This window comes from Ranitomeya variabilis, chromosome 8 (genome assembly GCF_051348905.1).
Source record: "Ranitomeya variabilis isolate aRanVar5 chromosome 8, aRanVar5.hap1, whole genome shotgun sequence".
In the NCBI taxonomy this organism is placed as follows: Eukaryota; Metazoa; Chordata; class Amphibia; order Anura; family Dendrobatidae; genus Ranitomeya; species Ranitomeya variabilis.
Genome location: NC_135239.1, coordinates 34099796 through 34120189, shown reverse-complemented (window position 1 = coordinate 34120189; position 20394 = coordinate 34099796). Strand labels below are relative to the sequence as shown.

Sequence of the window (20394 nt, the reverse complement as noted above, 5' to 3'; positions counted from 1 at the left end):
GCTACTAATATAGGCATAGAGATTCCCTTGTATTGCGCTCGCTTCTGTTCCTCTTGGAGAGCGACTCGCTCCTGTGTCACCAGCTCTTCTGTGTTTTGTAGTCCCAGACAATAGAAAGTCTGTGGCTGTGATTAGCTTGTGTGATCTGTCCTCAGCCGTCTATTCTGTTGCTGTGTGTTTACATTCTATGTACGTGTCTGTATATATAATATATACACTTACAGTATATACTCCCGACATTCCGTCGCGGCAGGTGCACTAATGGCATGTACTTGGATTTTGTGAATTTTTAGACATTTGTTGAGTTTGGAAACCATTTTCTAAGCCGCTGTTGATGAATTTGTTACTTGTAGAGCTAATTCACACAGTCATAAAACATAGATTTGCTCCGCTATCCCCTGCAGCGCGGCTCATTCACACACAATGGAAGCCTATACTGTATATACAATTAAGGGGGTTTAGCGACTTTGCAAAATCCTGGTTCCCCGGCTACAATAACACAACAAAACTGCACCCGGAACCAGTATTAAGTTGCCGCCGCTGCGCCTTGTGTCTAACGCCGGCTGCGCTGCCGCCAATCAGTTCATCATGCAGTCAAATTGTATAGAACCGCTGAGCTCACCGATTGGCTGCAGCGCTGTCAGCGTAACATCGGCACTGCACACAATAAGGGATCATTCCGATGTCCGATTTTCACATACGGGCTCTATCCATCTTTTTCACAGCTCTCACTCGTACCTGTGATCGTTTATGGGGCCGTTCATATGATCGCGATTTTTCTAAATTGATGGCGGAGAGATGTCTGATTTTGCTCCGAAGGTCGGATCAAAAATTGGCAATGAAAGTCAATGTGATTCTTGAAAAAATTGGACTACACTTGGATGACTGTCAGAAAGGAGAAGGTGGAGAAACTTTAATTTTCTTTTGTTTCTGGTCCATTATTCGGGTCTTTCCTGTAGCCAATCACTGGAAACACTGGTGGACATGCATCTACCGCATGTGAGTGGCTGCAGCGGTCATGTGTTGGACCGGCAGCGGTCATGTGATGGACCGGCAGCGGCCACCAGAGTGCTACTTATTATTATTATTATTAATAATAATAATAATAATAATAATAATAATAATTTCTTCCCTTATTAGAATTTGTACAAAATTGCACTACAAGCCCATGGAGGATCTCACTTGATTATCTTTTCTGTCTTCTCGCAGATGCAGATATATCCATGTGCCTTCACTTTTGGCTAGTACGGTATTTAGAAGTTCTTCTAAGTTGTTTAATAAATTCCATCTTTTTTTTGTTCCGGAAGATAAACAATATGAAACATATTGTAACGCTGTTCTGAGCTCAACTTTTCATTCTGAAACAATTGAATGTTTCCTGGTTGAGTTTGCAGGTAGGAATGTAATTTATGGTGCAGCAGATGGTGGGGCACAGACGGGGCAGAGGGAATCTGGGGATATCCAGGAGGGGAATGGCTTCTTAAATGGACGGCAGTGACATAATCAGCAGCCAGTGCATGGGAAATCTAGCATTGGGCTCAGCGCTTTTCACACTGTCATCAATGCAAACATCATTGTTTTTGAGCTTCTCAGAACTGGATGTTTGATAAATTTGGAGATGCGAATGACGGCTCCAGCTTTTATCCCCCCTAATGATTTCTAATAATGGGGGGCAGCACAGTGATGACATCCATTCCTGCGATCAATAAAACCGTAGTGGCGCTAAAAAGCCATGGAAATAGTTCAGACTGGATGAAGACTTACTTGACGGAATTTCTACCGTAAACATTCATCATTCGCCACCACCTCAATCGGAAGGGAGCACTTTGTATGGGGTGGTTCTTGAGTATGGCGCCCTGACGCTTCATGCAAACTTTGTCAGAATTATGAAAAAAAAATAAATAAAAATCAAGCATTGCTTTTAAGAAATCATTCATTGGGGCTCAAGGGTGTGTCCCCAAAAAATCAAGTTAACCCCCTATTTATTAGAGGGTAACTTGTTGATTGCTAAACGGGACCCCCAACAATCCTGAAATCAGGACTGTACAGCTCCGTCCTGAGCGGAGTGTAGGTGCGAATGCTCGGCCTCTGCTCCATTCATTATCTATGGGGCTAATGAACTGTTTCTGGCAGAAAGTTAATGGAGCGGAGGCCGAGTATATGCACCTTTACTCCATTTGGGATGGGGCTGTAGAGTCCTGTTATAGGGGTTCCAGAGTCCAATTTCGGGGTCACTGGGGTCCCAGCGATCAGTAACCTATCCTGTATCCTATGGAAAGATAATTTGATTTTTTTGGGAACCGAGCCGGACTTTCTGAGAGTGAATGATCAATGCAGGAGAGAAGTGGCTAATAAGTGGGGAAAGAGGCATATTTCTCTGATAAGTGCTATTACAAGGTTTCTTATCTTGTATTCTTTATAAAAAAGGGAAATCTATCCTTTTAAGTACACAATTAGAAAATAAAGGCACCTAACGGGATTCTGCAACTCTGAACGTTATCTTCTTTTATAGGAACTTTCCCCGCTGTATTTCTGAGATTCTCTGGTTATTGATATATTGGATTATTTTATTAGTCACCAGTGCAGTCTGGCTGAACACGACCATCCTAATAAAGCATTTTATTGTTTCTCTAGTTCCTCACGAAAGTCCCAGATTATAGTAGCTTTATACACGACTATGGGACTTAAAGGGGTTGCGATGCTTTGGCCTTTCGTTCTGTTTTCAGCCATCCTCTCCCATACACAGGAGTGCTTATTCAGCCAAGCACTTCCATTTTCTCTATGAGAAAGCCGCCATCTGACACATGACCGGCGGTGACTTTCCAGTAGGACAATGCATTGGGCAGTCCGAGATCGGACATGTCCCATCAACATAATTTCTCTGCATATTGATCCTCTGCACCCTATACAAATCTCTTTCTACCTTGACTGTCAGGAAAGAAGCAGAGTCGCTCCAGGGGAACTAGTTAGAGAATATACTTTCAGTTGCCAGAGGGGGAAGGAGACAGATTTTTGCCCAGAACCACTTATGAGTTTCCTTGGTCAGGGAGGGAGGAAATGAAGTTGAGTTGCCCCATCATTTATCATCTGAATTATTTGTCCTATAATGCTTGAGAATAAGATGAGTGACTCACATCTGCACACCATAAGCTGAAAAGTAAAACTAAAAGTCAAGATTTTTGTTCCCTGCCCAATAGTTCAACTTCACAGTGGGCAGTCATGGGTGTAAAACAATAAAAGAAAGCATGCTCGTCTCCGTTGGTCTGCTTCGACAGTGTTGGTCAGGTCGGGAGCAGTGACCTCGCCGACCACCAGCGACCTGACCGGTGCGGCTGCTCATGGAACGACCCGTTATCAAATCGGCGTCCACAGCAGTCAGGTCAGTGACGTCACCGCTCCTGGATTGTTGAAGTCACTAGTCTTTTAATATTTTAACCCTCACTTCCTTTGCAAGAGGGCTGATCCCACCGCACACTTGTGCCCGCCACAGCACAGAATTGTAGGATTTCCTGCATTGGTCACACTGTACAATCCTTTTTCAGTGGCCTGGGAGGTTCCACAGCCCAAACGGTTAATGCAAGCGTGAAGCTCCCTTGTGGGCATCAGGTCCTTAGACTGAAAAAGTAAATTATCCAGAGTTTACTACAAGCTAAATAGAAGCTGAGGAGCTGGATAACCAGCTGGGTCTTCTTAGGCTCTGATGATGAAAAGGTTGTAGATCTGGAGTGGAAAAGGAAGGAAATACCCCCATCAGGATCTTCAATAAAAACACTCTTTATTGCAGAAATAGTTAAAAAGTCGCTATTCCAAAGCAGACTATGGCAAGCGGACGCTTTACAGACTGGTGTCTTTAGTCATAGATCCGGAGTGGTTTGGGGCTTAACGTCCAGTTTCTCCAAGACGTTACTGTACTTGCTCTATGCTTGTTTGTCATGGATAGAAAACTTAAACTTTGTGGTCACGTTTGTTCTTTTTTTGAAAACCGAGTGTCCTTATTAAAAAAAGAGACCTACTTTTTGTTCAGAGCTATGGATGAAACCCTCCAGCGCAAGTCCTTGGGTCTGTTAGAAACTCGGACAGGTCACTCCTGGCATCCTAATGCGGTTCCCTCTTCACGGACTGTTTGCAGGAGGCTGCTACAAAAAACAAACTGACCAGCACCTCCGAACAGAATAAAGCAAATGTGAACAGGTGCAAGTTGCTGTGACTGCATAATATACAAAGAAAAGCATACAGCAGCACTCTGTACACGCTCAGATGTATGCAGACATTGAATATGTGACATGTGGACTGCATTACTGCTATATGGAGCATACGTAGGAATATGAAGGTACTTGGCGCATAAATTGGCCTCTCTCCTAGCCTAATGTCATGCCTCTCCCGAACTAAAAGCCTAAAAATGTAAAGGGCAGGTAGGATCCAGCACAAACTAAGAACAGCTTTGGGCCTCCTTCACTCTCTGTGAACCGGTACCAGTCCGTGGTCTGTGTCCATGTGACACCATCCATGTGTCATACATATGTACGCGTGTGACACCATCAGTGTCAGTGAGATATATATATATATATATATATATATATATATATATATATATATATATATATATACGGTATATATATATATATATATATATATATATATATATATATATATATATATATATAATATATATATCAGTGCTTCGTGTGTGTACTTCTCTGTACTTATATTTATCTAATAATTAAATAAATTTAAAAAAATTGTGGGTGCCCCCCTTATTTTTTATTAACCATCTTAGGGAAAGCAGACAGCTGGGGATTGGTGTTATAATTTTGGGAAGGGGCAAATATCCATAAAGATTCCCAGGCCATTAATATCAGCTCACACCTGTCTGTATAACCTTTACTGGTTATTCAAAAGGGGGGACCCCCCCAAATAATGACCCCCCTCTATTTTTAATAGCTTGCAAAGGTTAAGCAGACAGTAGCGGGCTGATATTAGTAGGCTGAGTAGGGACAATGGATATTGGATCCCACTAATAACACCCGCCATCAGCGTCCCAGAAATGGCGCATCCATTGGAGACGGCAATTCTAGCTCTTAGCCGATGCTCTTCCCGCTTGCCCTGATGCATTGACAAGCGGGGTAATGGTTTTGAGGTTGATGTTAGCTGTTTATAGTCTGCTGACATCAAACCCAGATGTTAGTGATGGAGAGGCTTTTGTCAGACAGCCCCATAACTAACCCACTAGTCAAAAGTAATGAACACTCACAGAGAAAAGTCCTTTAACCCCTTCCCGCCGCAGCCCTTTTTCGTTTTTGTGTTTTTGTTTTTCGCTCCCCTCCTTCCCAGAGCCATAACTTTTATTTTTCCGTCAATATGGCCATGTGAGGGCTTATTTTTTGCGGGACGAGTTGTACTTTTGAACGACATCATTGGTTTTACCATGTCTTGTACTAGAAAACAGGAAAAAAATTCCAAGTGCGGTGACATTGCAAAAAAAGTGCAATCCCACACTTGTTTTTTGATTGGCTTTTTTGCTAGGTTCACTAAATGCTAAAACTGAGCTGACATTATGATTCTCCAGGTCATTACAAGTTCACAGACACCTAACATGTCTAGGTTATTTTTTATCTAAGTGGTGAAAAAGAATTCCAAACTTTGCTAAAAAAAAAAAAAAAAAAGTGCCATTTTCCAATACCCGTGGCGTCTCCATTTTTCGTGATCTGGGGTCGGTTGAGGCTTATTTTTTGCGTGCTGAGCTGATGTTTTTAATGATACCACTTTTGTGCAGATACGTTCTTTTGATCGCCTGTTATTGCATTTTAATGCAATGTCGCGGCAACCAAAAAAAGTAATTCTGACATTTTGAATTTTTTTCTCGCTACGCCGTTTAGCGATCAGGTTAAAGCTTCTTTTTGTTGATAGATTGGACGATTCTGAACACGGTGATACCAAATATGTGTAGGTTTGATATTTTTTTTTTGTTATTGATTTATTTTGAATGGGGCGAAAGGGGGGTGATTTAAACTTTTATATATTTTTTATTTTTTTCATATTTTTAAAAACAGTTTTTTAAAACTTTTGCCATGCTTCAATAGCCTCCATTGGAGGCTAGAAGCTGGCACAACTCGATCGGCTCTGCTACATAGCAGCGATCATCAGATTGCTGTTATGTAGCAGAAATGCAGGCTTGCTTTGAGCGCTGACCACAGGGGGGCGCTCACCGCAGGCAGGCATCAGTAACCATATAGGTCTCAAGGACATCCTGATGCATCGCCGACCCCCGATCATGTGACGGGGGTCGGCGATGAGCTCATTTCTGGCTGCACGGCCGGAAGCGCCGGTTAAATGCCGCTGTCAGCGGCATTTAACAGGTCAATAGCGGCATTTAACAGGTCAATAGCGGCGGGTGAATCGCGATTTCACCCGCCGCTATTGCGCGCACATGTCAGCTGTACAAAACAGCGCGCACATGTCAGCTGTACAAAACAGCTCACATGTCGCGACTTTGATGTGGGCTCACCGCCGGAGCCCACCCCAAAGCAGGGGACCCGACATGCTCAGTAATAGTACTAAAAGCAGTCCTGACCCTCTAATACCCATTGTGGTCCGCCGTAAATCCATCCCACGACGATCCCCAACTCTGCTACATCCGGATGCTGTGCTGAGCGGTGACTTCAGTAATGTGACCGCTCAGCACGGCGGCCGGGACACACTGAGAGTAGCGTGAGAACGCGGCTGCGGTGACGAGCGGTGTCGTATTTAAGGTTGCCGTAGTTCTCACGGTGAGCCAGCCTATGATCTGCGGTAACCTTACTGATGTCACCACTCGCAGCGTAGGGAAGAAAGGAGGCAGCCGCAAACCTCCAATAATATACTACAAAAAGTTTGTAGTTTTTCTTTTCCAACGAGAAAACACTGATGGGGATGAATAACTGATCAAAATTGGTGACATATGATGAAAAAAAAAAAAGCCGACCTCTAAGTGAGGAATAATGCAGACGTCGCCCAGAACTCCGCTTGTTGTCCCGGCTTTCCTTACATGACGCCCACATTTCGGGTGTGCCCCTTCCCAGACGTTTGGCAGCTACGAAAACTGAAAGTAGTCGCTCCTCACATCTGCTTGTAAAGTCACATTTGGCCTCTTGTGGGGGCTCGGAAACGAGACGGAGCTTCTCACCGGGAATGTTGTGAAATCTCCCACAATAATGTCAATTTCATTTTTTTTTTTTTTTAATGGTTCAGAAGTTTTGATTTATCTATAAATTTTCTCTCTAACATAATCTACTACTCTTAAAGGCATTATTGATATATTTTGTTATTATTTGCGTCTTGATTTCTTAAAGGGGTTGTCCAGCTTTTCTTCTTTTCTTTATTTTTTTCCCGTTTTATTTATATAATTCCAAATGTTCTCAAACAAAAAGGCCAAAAAAACTCCCCATTCATCATTATATTTTTGTCCTAATCTAGCGTTGATGCTCTGTTGATCCTCCCGGTGTTTTGTTTACCGGTGACCACTCCACACGTTGTAATGACATCATCGCTGAGGCCACCGATTGGCTGCAGTGGTCACATGACGGCTGCTTGTAAACAATCGGTGGCTGCAGCAGTTACTTGCGCTACATGCATAATGACTCCTATTGCTGACTGGTGATTCCAGTAGGACGGCACTTGTCGGCCACCTCTTGGCTGCAGTGGTCACGTCTTGACTCAGAGGACCACCAGAGGATCATCGCTAGATGTGCAGGAAAAGAACAGGTACGTATGGTTTACTTATTTGTTTAGCAAAAAGGGAAACAAAAGTTGGGTCACCCCTTTAATATATCTGTTGTCTAAAAAAAAAAAAAAGGGTACAGAGCCGTAAATAATAAAATTGGTTAAAAGGTTATTTTCACCTTCATAAATGCCAGGTGATGCTTTTAATAAAACAAGCATTTTTGCCATTTACTGCTTACTAAAATTTTCGACCGTTCTTGAGATACTAACACTTTTTTCTTTTGTTTACAGTTCGTTGCCTAGGCGACTGACCACAGCTGCCGTTGTCTAAACTTGTGAGCGCTGCGCTGAAGCTGGCTAGGATTAGGACGTAATAGTGCGCTCCTACGATCCCTGGCTTTCCTCTGAATGATGCGTATGAGCTCCGAGATGCTTGTAGGAGGCACTGCGCATGTTCATCTGTCTGGCAGTGGTGGTCGGTCTCCAAGGCAACAATATGTAAACAAAATAAAAGGTTTAATAACTCAAGAACGGCTGCAAATTTTAACAAGCAGTAAATTGCAAAATTGATTGTATTTACCAGCACCCATTTATGAACATGGGAATAACCCTTTAAGGATAGACCTTCAATGTCAGTGGACCAAGATTGCAAGTTATCACCTATTAACAGGTAATGAGACTGGGGGTCACCCATTTGAGCTAAGTGGCGGTCTCTCGTCTGGTCACAGCCGTTCTCCCCCCATAATAGTGTGAGCATTCCGGCTGTTCACATCCTGCTTTTCCCTCCGGTCCGAAGTCAGCAGACCTCTCTTGTTTAGCTTTACTCCATCTTTCCTTCATTGGTTTCCTGGTAGCGAGATGTTTTCCTCCGGTTTTACAGGAAATCCGGTTCATCCCTGACTGGTTCCTGGTACATTTTTGCTTAACTGTCACGTTATTTAATAAGTACCCCTCTTAAGGTCCTTAAAAACATTCCCTGGTCCCCATCTGCCCTTTTAGCCTCCATGAATTTTACCTCTCATACCCAGGTACCTTCTGGCTCTGTACCCCGGCAGTCAGGACCTGAGGTCTCTTAAAGGGGGTGTACATCAGTACATCCTGATTATTTCACTATAATATTGCACTGCAGATGATCTCTCCAGCTGTCTGTCCTCTCACCACCTCCACGCCATCCCCTTTTATAACCCATTTTACAGCAGCATATATACTGTGTTATTACCGGTAGTTGTTGTTTGGGTGTTCACCTGCATAGTAATCATTAACAGAAGGAGGCGATTGCTGCCTGCGGCATAACAGTGTGCCAGATTATGGCAGCGTGACTCGGGCCATGAGACCTGATAGCCTGATAATCCCGAAAAAATGAATCAAGTGAAACAGTTTTTTTGCATAGAGCACTTGTGTTAAATACAAAAGAACAACTGATTAAAAATAATATACCGTATTTTTCGGACTATAAGACGCACCGGACCATAAGGCGCATCCTGAATTTTGGGGTGGAAAATAGCAGAAAAAAGATTTTTATAAGATGGGGGTCCATCTTATTGTCCGAATTTAAGGTATCTTACCTGAGGGCCTTCAGTGGTACAGCGGGGTCACAGAAGTCATTGTCCCTTCCTCAGGAAGTCAGCGGTGGCAGAAATGGGGCAATGCTGCGGTCCCGGGGTGCGATGCTGCGGGTCTGGTGTCGTCGGTGGGACAGAGCATGGATCAGGGTCCCTTCCTCAGGATGCCAGCAGCAGAAATGTGGCGACGCCGAGACCAGTTGTCCACAGTGAGGAGAGCCGAGTGCATCACTGGTTTCCCTGCGGCCATCTTCCAGAGGCTGTGGGCCGCCAGAGGCTTCAGGATAATGGCTGCTGGAGGCCCCACGTGTGCAGATTGAGATCTCGGCGGCACTCGATCTGCACTCGGGCTGCCTCCGGTGGCCATTTTCCCGAAGCCTTCGTCTGGGGGGGTTATGGTTTCGACAAAACAAGTACCATATGCCACACACTAAATCAAGCAGAGCTTTATGGGCGAAGGCCAAGGAAGAAACCATTGCTGAAGAAAAGACCTAAAAAGGAACGACTGATCTTTGCCAAAGTGCACCTTGACCAACCACACTCGTTCTGGGAAAATGTTCTGTGGACACATGAAACATAAATAGAGCTTGTTTGCAATGCAAATCAACAGTTTGTTCACAGACGACGCAATGAAGCTTATAAGGAAAAGAACACCCTACCAACAGTTAAGCATGGTGGAGGATCCATAATGCGGTGGGGTCGCTTTGCTTCACCTGGTACTGGAGGCCTTGACCGTATCACAGGAATCATGAAATCAGAGCATTATTAAGAGATTTTAGAGTGAAATTCCTACTCAGTGTAAGACAACTTGGTTTGAGTCGAAGATCATGGGTCCTCCAGCAAGACAATGATGCATAGCACACATCCAAATGTACATAGGAATGGTTGAAAAAGAAAAAATGGACTGTTTTAAAATGACCATCTATGAGTCCTGACCTCAATCGTATTGAAAATCTTTGGGATGAGCTGAAATCTGCCATTGGGAAAAAGAACCCTGCAAATGTTCAAGAGCTTGAACAAACTGCAAAGGAAGAGTGGGAGAAAATACCAGCTGAGAAGTGGAAGAAGCTTATAGATGGCTACAAGAAACGTCTGGAGGCTGTAATCAATGCCAAAGGGTGTGCAACCAAGTATTAATTAGGGGTGCCTTTATTGCTGCACATGCTGTTTATTCTGTTTCTTCCTTGAAATTGCAACATGTAAGTTGAAAAACAATTTTTTATTGTTGCAGTACTTTGGACCACTAATTAAAAAATCCTTAGGGTATAACTTTGCTACATTTCCATTTATTTCTGAAGAAGGGGTGCCAGTAATGGTGAGCAGCACTGTACAGCTGTGCAGATTTGGTTTTCTTTTTATTGTGAAGCAAACAAATAGGACAAAATAACTCAAAATTTCAGTGTGCGAAACTATTCATCCCCCTAAAGTAAGTACTTTGTAGAGCCTCCTTTTGCAGCAATTATAGCTGCAAGTGGCTTTGAATAAGTCTCTATGAGCTTTCCGCATCTGGCCACTGGGATTTTTGACCATTCTTCAAGGCAAAACTGCTCCAGCTCCTACAAATTTGCTGCTCACCAGAGGAAACTATCTATCTTCAAGTCTGACCACAAAGTCTCAATTGGATTTAGGTCTGGGCTTTGACTAGGCCACATCAAAACATTTACGCATTTCCCCTTTAAACCATTCAATTGTTGCTTTAGCAGTATGCTTTGGGCCATTGTCTTATTGGAAGATGAACCTCCGTCCCAGTCTGAAATCACTGACAGACTGAAACAGGTTTTCCTCAGGAATATCCCTGTATTTCGCACCATCTATCTTTCCCTCGACTCAGGCCATTTTCCCTGTCCCTGCTGCTGAAAAACATTCCCACAGCATGATTCTGCAACCACCATGTTTCACAGTGGGGATGGTGTTCTTTCGGTGCTGAGTAGAGATGAGCAAATATCTTCGGCTCCCTCCTTATTCGGCAAGCTATAGCGCTTACCGAATAAGCAACATCGGGAACCCGGCTAACTGGAGCGCTCCGATAATCAGCTGTTCAGAGCTGCAGCTGCATGTGTCGTGGCTGCGTGACAGGCACAACACATGCATGGAGAGCCCAGCAAACAGGCACTATCACACAGCTGCGACACATGCAGCTGCGGCGCCGGACACCTGATTATCGGAGCGCTCCAGTTAGCCGGATTCCCGATGCATCTTATTCGGTAAGCTCTATAGGTTGCCGAATAAGGAGGGAGCCGAAGATATTCGCTCATCTCTAATGATGAGCTGTGTTGGTTTGGCACCAGACATAGCGTTTACCTTGGTGACCAAAAAGTTCAAGTTTTGGTCTCATCTGACAGTTTTGTGTGTGTAAGTAAAGGCTTTTTTCTGCCCACTCTTCCATAAAGGCCACCTCTATGGAGTGTACGGCTTATTGTAGTCGTATGGACAGATACTCCAGTTTCTGCTTGGGAACTCTGCAGCTCCTTCAGGGCTACCTTTGGTCTCTTTGGTCTCGGATTACAAAGAAGTATGTAAACACAGGTTGTAATGTAACAAAATACCGTAGGTAAAAAGCCAAGGGGGTGAATACTTTCACAAGCCACTCTATATTTTGGCATACTTCTCATTTAGGCCTCATTCAGAGATCAGTGACTTTTCTGGATAATGAACTAATACACATATACACACAACTTTCCCAAGCACCTGACAAGTACACGTCTTGCATTCTGGAATATATTGGGTAATACAACCAGGTTATCCTCTCCCTCTTCTGGATTGTGGGTACGTGTAGAGCAGATGAACCTGTGCTGCACTTTATGCACATGCTCAGTAGTGACCAGTGCTGTGGTGTCGGAGGTTTGACTTACCCATTCCGCAGCCCTGTGTTGGGGAACACTGCCTTAAGGGGTTATTCACAATTTTATAGATGTGTATTGTTCTTGGATAGTTCTCGTAAAAACAAGCACCTTTGCAATTTACTGCTAATTAAAATTTGCAACTTTTTTTTTTAGATGTTAATTCTTTTTCTTTTCTTGGCAACTTTGTTGCCTAGGAGACCGACCACCACTGCTATCTGGCTTCCAAGCACTGCTATGAATCTGAAAGGGATTAGGAGGTAACACTGCGTTATAGCGGTCCTGGCCGGCTTCAAAACCGTGCTTACAAGCTCCAGGGCGCGTTCCTGTGATAAACAGTGCTTACAAGCTCAACAGAAAAGAACACGTAGGCACTGCACATGTTCTGCTGTCTAGCAGCGGTGGTCTGTCTCCAAGGCAACGAGCTATAAGCACAGTCAGGGTATGTGCACACGTCAGGATTTCTTGCAGAAATTTTCCTGACAAAAATCGGACATTTCTGCCAGAAAATCGCATGCGTGTTTTTTGCGGTTTTTGATGCGTTTTTGACGCGTTTTTGATGCGTTTTTTGTGCGTTTTTTTCCAAATGCATAGAATTGCTGGAAAAACGCGGAAAATCCGCAAAATTAATGAACATGCTGCTTTTTTTTTTACCGCGATGCGTTTTTTTCGCGGAAAAAAAACGCACAATGTGCACAAGACATGCAGAATGCACTCTAAATGATAGGATGCATAATGTATGCGTTTTTAATGAGTTTTTATAGGGTTTTTAACGCGAAAAACGCGAAAAAACCTGAACGTGTGCACATAGCCTCAGTTAATATCTCAAGGACAGGTGAAAATTTAAAAAAGCAGTAAATTGCAAAATTGCTTGTATTTACAAGTTCTATAGGACAATAACTATCTATGAAGATGAGAAGCCATAATTGTAATGAAAATAGAGCCAGAGCATTGCTGATGGTTTCCAGGAAACAACAATGTATAAAGGTAAGACATTACAGATGTGATAGACGGCGCAGTTGTAAATGTTATATCCTGTGTTAGCCCATGATGGAGATTCACTTAATTATGTTTAATTTGCCCTTCAGCCATTTCCTGGTTACATCTGAATTTTAATTTTCTTTCAGGTCCCGAGTAACAATGCCGTGTATGAGAAATTCTTCCTCCAGGTTAGTTACATGCACAACTTCTATCACATTAATTGGGTAAATACATCATGGAAAAAAACGTTGCGAACTAACAATTTTTTTTCTTCCACTTTTATCCCCATTTTCCGAGACCCATAACGTTCACATTTATCTGGCGTGTGTTAATTTCCACTGTCAGAGCTTGACAGCAGCATTTAACAGGTTAACAGCCTCCAGCTCCTGTCCTCCTGTGGCTGTTAAAGGCACATGATGGCCGATTAAATCAGCCATCATCTCCCAGAAAAGCTTTTTTTTTTTTAAATTATTTATTTTTCCAGCATGGAAAGTTAAGAAACTTTGCAAATTACTTTTTAGCTGCACTAATGTCAGAAGGTACATATTTAGAGTACAGATGATGGCAGTGATGGGTCAGCACCTGCGTCTCACTAACTCTGGGGATATGCTGCTGCAGGAGATTGTTCTGATAAGCCCAAAAACACAGAGGAGAAGACGGGCTGACCCATCACCTGTTCTCCAAATGAGTGTGTTCTGATATCACTGCAGCTGAAGGCTGAAAGGGTCTTAAGATATTTGCAATATTCATAATCGGTGATATCCTAACATGAGTAAAGATTTCCATGCACTTTAGAAGAAAGTTAATTGACACTGCCTATTTTGGTGTAATTGGCGACTATTTATTGCGTATAGGGTGTCGTCACTTCTCCAATGGCAGATGTTGACGGGAAAGAAGGGTCAGGCATGTTGGATTTCAGCATGCCTGATCCTTTTTTCCGGTAGGAAATTAATACCTGCCCCAGACTTATTTATCCTCCCTTTTCCCCCATTGGAGACACAAGCAAGAGCTATGTGTATGGGGGAAATCTGGGGCTCTAAGCCCAAAGTGTACAGCTTTGCACGGATCTGTGTCTCAGTCCTGCTCTTCCCTTATTCACATTGTCGTCTTTTGACCCATGGTAAAGGGTTAATATTAAAGACTGGTTAGGACCGTCCCGATGGGTACACCTTGTCGTGGTGGGATGGCTTTTATGCTTACCCTATGTTATTTACATGTGCCATTTAATGATTTACTTGCTGTAGGGTGTATGTGCTTGTTTGTTTGTTTTTTGCTTTTGTGTAAATATTTGCATTACACATATTTTATGCATTTTTTTTTAAGGTGGTTTGGTGAGAAATGTACTTTAACTTCTTCACTGCATCTTTTTTTTCAGGTTGAGTCGATAAACTCTGGAAAAGTCTTGGCTGGAGATGCTGCTCTGTTCCTGAAGAAGTCGGGGTTGCCCGATTTGGTGCTGGGCAAGGCAAGTGACGCTGCGGCATGTCGTGATTTAGGACTAGTCCCCAAAATCCTACAGTGTTACTTAAAAGATGGCAAAATTGTACCAATAAACGCATCAGCTCTATAGATGGAAAAATGTTAAAAAATAAATTTATCAGAAAATGACAGCACAAACCGTTGGAATTTTTTATTGCCCCTGTTCTTCAGCACATTGCATAGAAAAGTTACCGCTATCATTCAAGACTACGACTCGTCCCGAAAAAAACCAAACAAGGAAACTTAAAAAAAAAAAAAAGAAAAACAAACAAAAAACTTGAAAGAAGGCGAGAAAAAATGAAAGAGCAAAAATGAAAATGAATGTCCTTAGTTAGCAATAACCAAATATGTTATAGTTTACTGTGTGTTGAAGGTAGGTTGGGCATTTAAAAAAGCAATAGTATGACCGTCAAAAATGACTATAAATGCAGGTAAGTAAATATAAAACTAAATAAGACCTAAATAAGCAATATTGATGGGAAAAATCAGTGTAATAAGCAGAATTCCCTTAAAGGATAATAACAGAAAAGAGTATCCCCTGATGATGCCACGTTTGCGGTGAAACATGTTGGAGGGACGTGTGCTCTAGTATGAATGTTCTATGCTGCCAAATAGAGAGAACACCCCGGGGTGCTATCATCTGTCAATTTATGCCACTGCTTGTATACTTACCTTTAATATAAGCAGATCATGGACATAATTTTACTCTCGCCCTGTTTTAATTTTAATCATTCAAAGCTACGTTTTATGACCTGTTATAGAGGGATTATCTAATGAGGTTCTTCCCTTGTTGCTCTTTAATGTAAATCTATCCCTCCTGGGTCATTTGTTCCCCACCGTACAATAACAAAATAAACAAAGTGAAACTCATTATCAGAACCTCAAAAATACATGATGAGTGTTACCTATAAACACCTGACGTGCGTTTCGCCAAGGCTTCTTCAATTGGGCAGTCTTTTTTTTCTTTTTTTTCTGAAATTCTAGGGAAATTAATATTATGTTGCTATTATTTCTGATTTAGCAGATTTTAGGCTGACCTAGAAGGAAACTCTGTGCTCTATCATTGCCTTCCTGTGAGTCATTTTCCCTGCCGCTGACCTCTCTGCACTTTCTCTTTACACAGATTTGGGATTTGGCGGATACAGAAAGCAAAGGATATTTAAATAAGCAGGTATGGTATAGCGAGCTTTTCTGCATTTCTATGGCAGCCATGTTTGCGATTTATTTGTTAATAATTAAATTCCTTCCTCAAGGGGATTTTTTTTTTTTTGTTTATTGATTATGGCTTTTTATCTTGGAAACCGGCCACAGCTGCAGTCTATAAGTGGTGGCCCTACATGCACCGCGCTTACAAGCTCTTTCCAGTAGATATTGTCAGCGCTGCGCTGAGGCTGGCAAGGATTGCTGGAGCGCAGTGTTGGCTTATGATTTAGCCACCTTTCGGGCTGCTTTTCTCACCTGATGCTGCATCTTAAAAATACATTGTGGACAATCCCTTTAAATTCAGCAATGCTCTATAGGTTCTCATGTACATCAGCCAATATAGCAAGTGCGGATGCTATCACAGCACAGGGTGAAGCATATTGACAAAGTTTTCTGTCTTCGGGAGGTAAATCTAATGTGACTTGCTTGTAGCGAGTCTATGGCTGCGTTCACACATGGCGGATTTGCTGTGGATTTTACCTGCAGATTTTATCTATTTTCTGCGCAGAAAAACAAGTTTCCTGAGCATTTCTGACTACACAACAGACTTTTTCTCATATTCCCAAGTCCTGACTATGGAAAACCATGTGGCATCTCGGCACGCTGGTATCATGTGCCATCCTCCTGGTCTATACAATACTACTGGGACTTTCCAAAAAGTATCTCAGCCGGATGTTTTCTCCCTCTATATACTGTAGATAATGCAGGCTGACACAGGGCAGGCCGTCAGAAGCCCCACGGGCAGATTCCAGCATCGGACCATGTATAGGTGTAAATGACGGCCAGTTTGACGATGTCCTGGGGGTAAGGAAAAAAGCGAGTAGCGTAGAGAGCAGCAGGACCACATAACAGTGATCCATTTGCATTCATAAATGTATCATCCATATTATTATTTTTATCATTAAAGACACTTATTGATATGTATTTTTTATTATTGTAGATTTTTTTAAATTCTATTTTCTGACCATAATGATTTATCACAGCAGCTACATTTATCATAGACTGCCTCTGACTTCTGTGGAAAAAGTTTTGTGGGCATGCTGTGTGATCTGTGCAGAGGCGACTGAGCAGGGAAGAGGAGGTGAGCTGTGACATCACCTATTGTGAATGGTGGATCCTGTGTTATCTACTCTATATAGAGGGGTTATCAGTCATTGTACAGGAGGAGGAGGTGAGCTGTGACATCATCTATTGTGAATGGTGGATCCTGTTATCTACTGTATATAGAGGTGTTATCAGTCATTGTACAGGAGGAGGAGGTGAGCTGTGACATCACCTATTGTGAATGGTGGATCCTGTGTTATCTACTGTATATAGAGGTGTTATCAATCATTGTACAGGAGGAGGAGGTGAGCTGTGACATCTCCTATTGTGAATGGTGGATCCTGTGTTATCTACTGTAAATAGAGGTGTTATCAGTCATTGTACAGGAGGAGGAGGTGAGCTGTGACATCACCTATTGTGAATGGTGGATCCTGTGTTATCTACTGTATATAGAGATATCAGTCATTGCACAGGAGGAGGAGGTGAGCTGTGACATCACTCATTGTGAGTGGTGGATCTTGTTATCTACTGTATATAGAGGTGTTATCAGTCATTGTACAGGAGGAGGAGGTGAGCTGTGACATCTCCTATTGTGAATGGTGGATCCTGTGTTATCTACTGTATATAGAGGTGTTATCAGTCATTGTACAGGAGGATGAGGTGAGCTGTGACATCTCCTGTTGTGAACCCTTTCCAGTGACCCTTTTGATGGTTGCGTACCCTATATTCCTATCCCGATTTTGACAGTACACATCTGTTTCCTTGCTGTTCTGTTTGATCTCTCTGGCTGATACAGTAGCCTTCATACTGGCACAGTGCTCATAAAAGATGATCCAGGTCCCTTCTCCTACTAATCATGTAGTAGTCTTCTGCAGAGACTAGACCAGCACTTGTGCAGCCGTCCCTTCTCTCCTGCTGTGCCGCCACTTATATTCAGGCCAGAAGTCAGGAATTCCTGAGTTTACACACTTGGTGTCTCCTGCATTACCCGGACGGTGATTTATTTCTCTGCACAACGCCTTGTTTGAGTTTCTAGCTCCTGAAAGTGCCGTACACGTGTCTGTGCTTATAACCCGTACCTATGTACACACATGCCGAACTCTCCGTGCCATAAACATTTGTGCGTCGCGTTGTCTCGCTGTAACACTCTTTATTTTATTCTTCTTTTTTTTTCCAGGAATTTTTTGCGGCTTTGCAGCTCGTGGCTTGTGCTCAAAATGGAATGGAGGTGTCGCTCAGCAGCCTGAAGAAGGTGGTGCCGCCGCCGAGATTTGTAAGAACCCGATATGTGTATTCCAGTTCTTATTGCTGGTCCGATGGCCAGGCTGATCATTCTGTGGCCACCAAACTAGAGCACTGCAAACCTACGACCTGCAGCATTCCCAGCAATGCGTGTGTCTCAATATCTTTATGACGTTGAGGGTCCCATTAATCTGAAGAGCTGCTGGGGACATCGCAGGGAATAGAAGGTTGCAGTGTAATGCTCCGTTGGTCATGGACTATCGATGTGGCCGCTGGTTCTTGGTTTTGAAAATCTTTTTGCTCAACTCTCATTATTGCTGATACCTACACCTGTGATAATATTACTTATTAGATGCTGGATGTGAGGTCTGCATGTATCCAGAGGTGATGTCTTCATTAGCTCATATATCAGCACAGCTTCTATCCTGCACCTATTTTCTGTTCATGATGTGCTTTCCTCCTTTCCCATAGCCTGTTTTCTTTGCTCCAATTTCCCTACCATCCTTCCCCAGACCTAGGAAACGATAACTAGATGTAGATTTTTTCTCCTCCAGTGGCTTCAGGTAGTGAAATCTAGGAGTACTTGCCAAATTTTTCAGATGGTGGCTGGATGTGAGGTCTGCATGTATCCAGACTGATGTCTTCCATCAAGCTCATATATGAGCACAGCTTCTATCCTGCACCTATTTTCTTTTCATGTGCTTTCCTATAGTAGACTGTTTTCTTTGCTCTCACTCCCCCACCGCTCCCAGGTTCTAGATGTTTAGGATGCATAATATGTAGATCTGCGAGGAACTATTAAATTCCCGGTGCTTGCCTCGCATGCCCGCAGCAGTACCAGGTAAAGAAAGTCTTGTTTAGTGATCATGTATTAGTTGCTTCTTATTACTCGCTGGGTAAGCTGTGCTCTGTGTGTTTTGCATTCAGCATGATCTGTCCGGTTCCTCCTTGGTAGCTGCTCCAGTTGCTGTGGACTCGCCATGGGCTGTAAGGGTAAGTCCTATCGGCAACATCATATGACCAGATACAACGCCACCATGTTTATTTAATATGTGCATTTAATATTCTGTACCCTTTATATCTATGTTGTAAGTGATCATTTTCTTTCAATAATTAAAAAATGTAAAATATTAGTGATTTAATTTAAAACACAAACATTTTTTTAATGGTGTAAAATATGAAAAATAATTTGTTTTTATATTTTCAGCTTTAGAACACTAGGGCCAACAGCGCCTGAAATTTGCTATAAAAACTTATTGTACTGCCTGCTCCCATTACTGCAGTAAATGTGGGTGGGGTGTACTCACTTGTGTGTGATGTCACTCCTCCTCTCCCCTTCTGAGCCTTTTAAAAAGGATAAGAGGATGAAGTTTAGGCTCACAGTGCGGAGACATTTTGTTGGGGTATATGCAGTGTGTTTTACCGAGATGTGGACAGTGCTGCTGAGGACGGATGGCAACGACAGCTCTGTTAGATGGCCCTGGTACTGGTCACTGGTCTTTACAGAGATCTGAGTGTAGCAGTCATATCACTGCTGCAGGGCTCAGATCAAAGTAATTACAAAGTTCAGCATTCAGTATTACACATGAACGGATTAGATACGTGGCTTAGCTCTTTGTATCGCAAATGATGCGATTAGATACATGGCTCTGCAGACTGTATCACTCATGATAGGATTAGATGCACGTTTCATCAGTAACTAAGTACAGTGATCTGAGAGGAACCGTCATGTCATTTCTGCACCAGGATCACAGTAATTACCTTTGAGCACTGGTCTGGCTACCAGCGTTGTGGCAGTTTCTTCATTCAGTGATGATGTAGGTCAGGTGGATGAAGTCACTACCGCAGCCCTGATGCCAAGACATGGGTGCTCATTGGTGATAACTATGATTTATAATGGCTCCAGTCAAATTACAGGTAACACAGCCTTGGGCTAAAATAGAATGGCACCAGGCTCCAACTACAGCTGTAAATTTAGCATTTTAGCAATTTATTATGCAGCCAAAATTGCTCTCTGCCCAGAGACCGTCACTTCTGCATTGGAAGTGAGTGGTGCCAGTGTTGTGACCCCCGACACCTGCCGAGATCTGTGCACAGTCCTTAGATATCGTACTCCCGTCCTGTTCGTTAGTATTGGGCGCACGTCTCGGCAGCTGTGCGGGGTCATATCGTCATCACACCACCGATGCTATAATATCCGCAGTATAACATACCGGTACTACGGATATAAGAACCCCCGCACCGGTCAGATTTTCTCTTGATGGACTATCTTGTATGTTAAGGAGGGCTTTACATCAGCAGCGCCACTCAGTCCATGTCTGCATATATGGCATCTAATGGTGGGT

The 20394-nt window shown here is 43.0% G+C and overlaps 1 protein-coding gene across 2 annotated transcripts in view; it reads left to right on the top strand.

The window, feature by feature from the left end:
- Positions 1-20394, top strand: part of EPS15 (epidermal growth factor receptor pathway substrate 15) — an 83051-nt gene that overhangs the window by 10786 nt on the left and 51871 nt on the right. For both annotated transcript variants that reach the window (XM_077278684.1, XM_077278682.1), the window contains exons 2-6: positions 13228-13269; positions 14457-14546; positions 15684-15731; positions 17985-18080; positions 18977-19042. In XM_077278684.1, coding sequence (XP_077134799.1) covers positions 13228-13269; positions 14457-14546; positions 15684-15731; positions 17985-18080; positions 18977-19042 — 342 coding nt within the window. The remainder of the gene's footprint in view (positions 1-13227; positions 13270-14456; positions 14547-15683; positions 15732-17984; positions 18081-18976; positions 19043-20394) is intronic.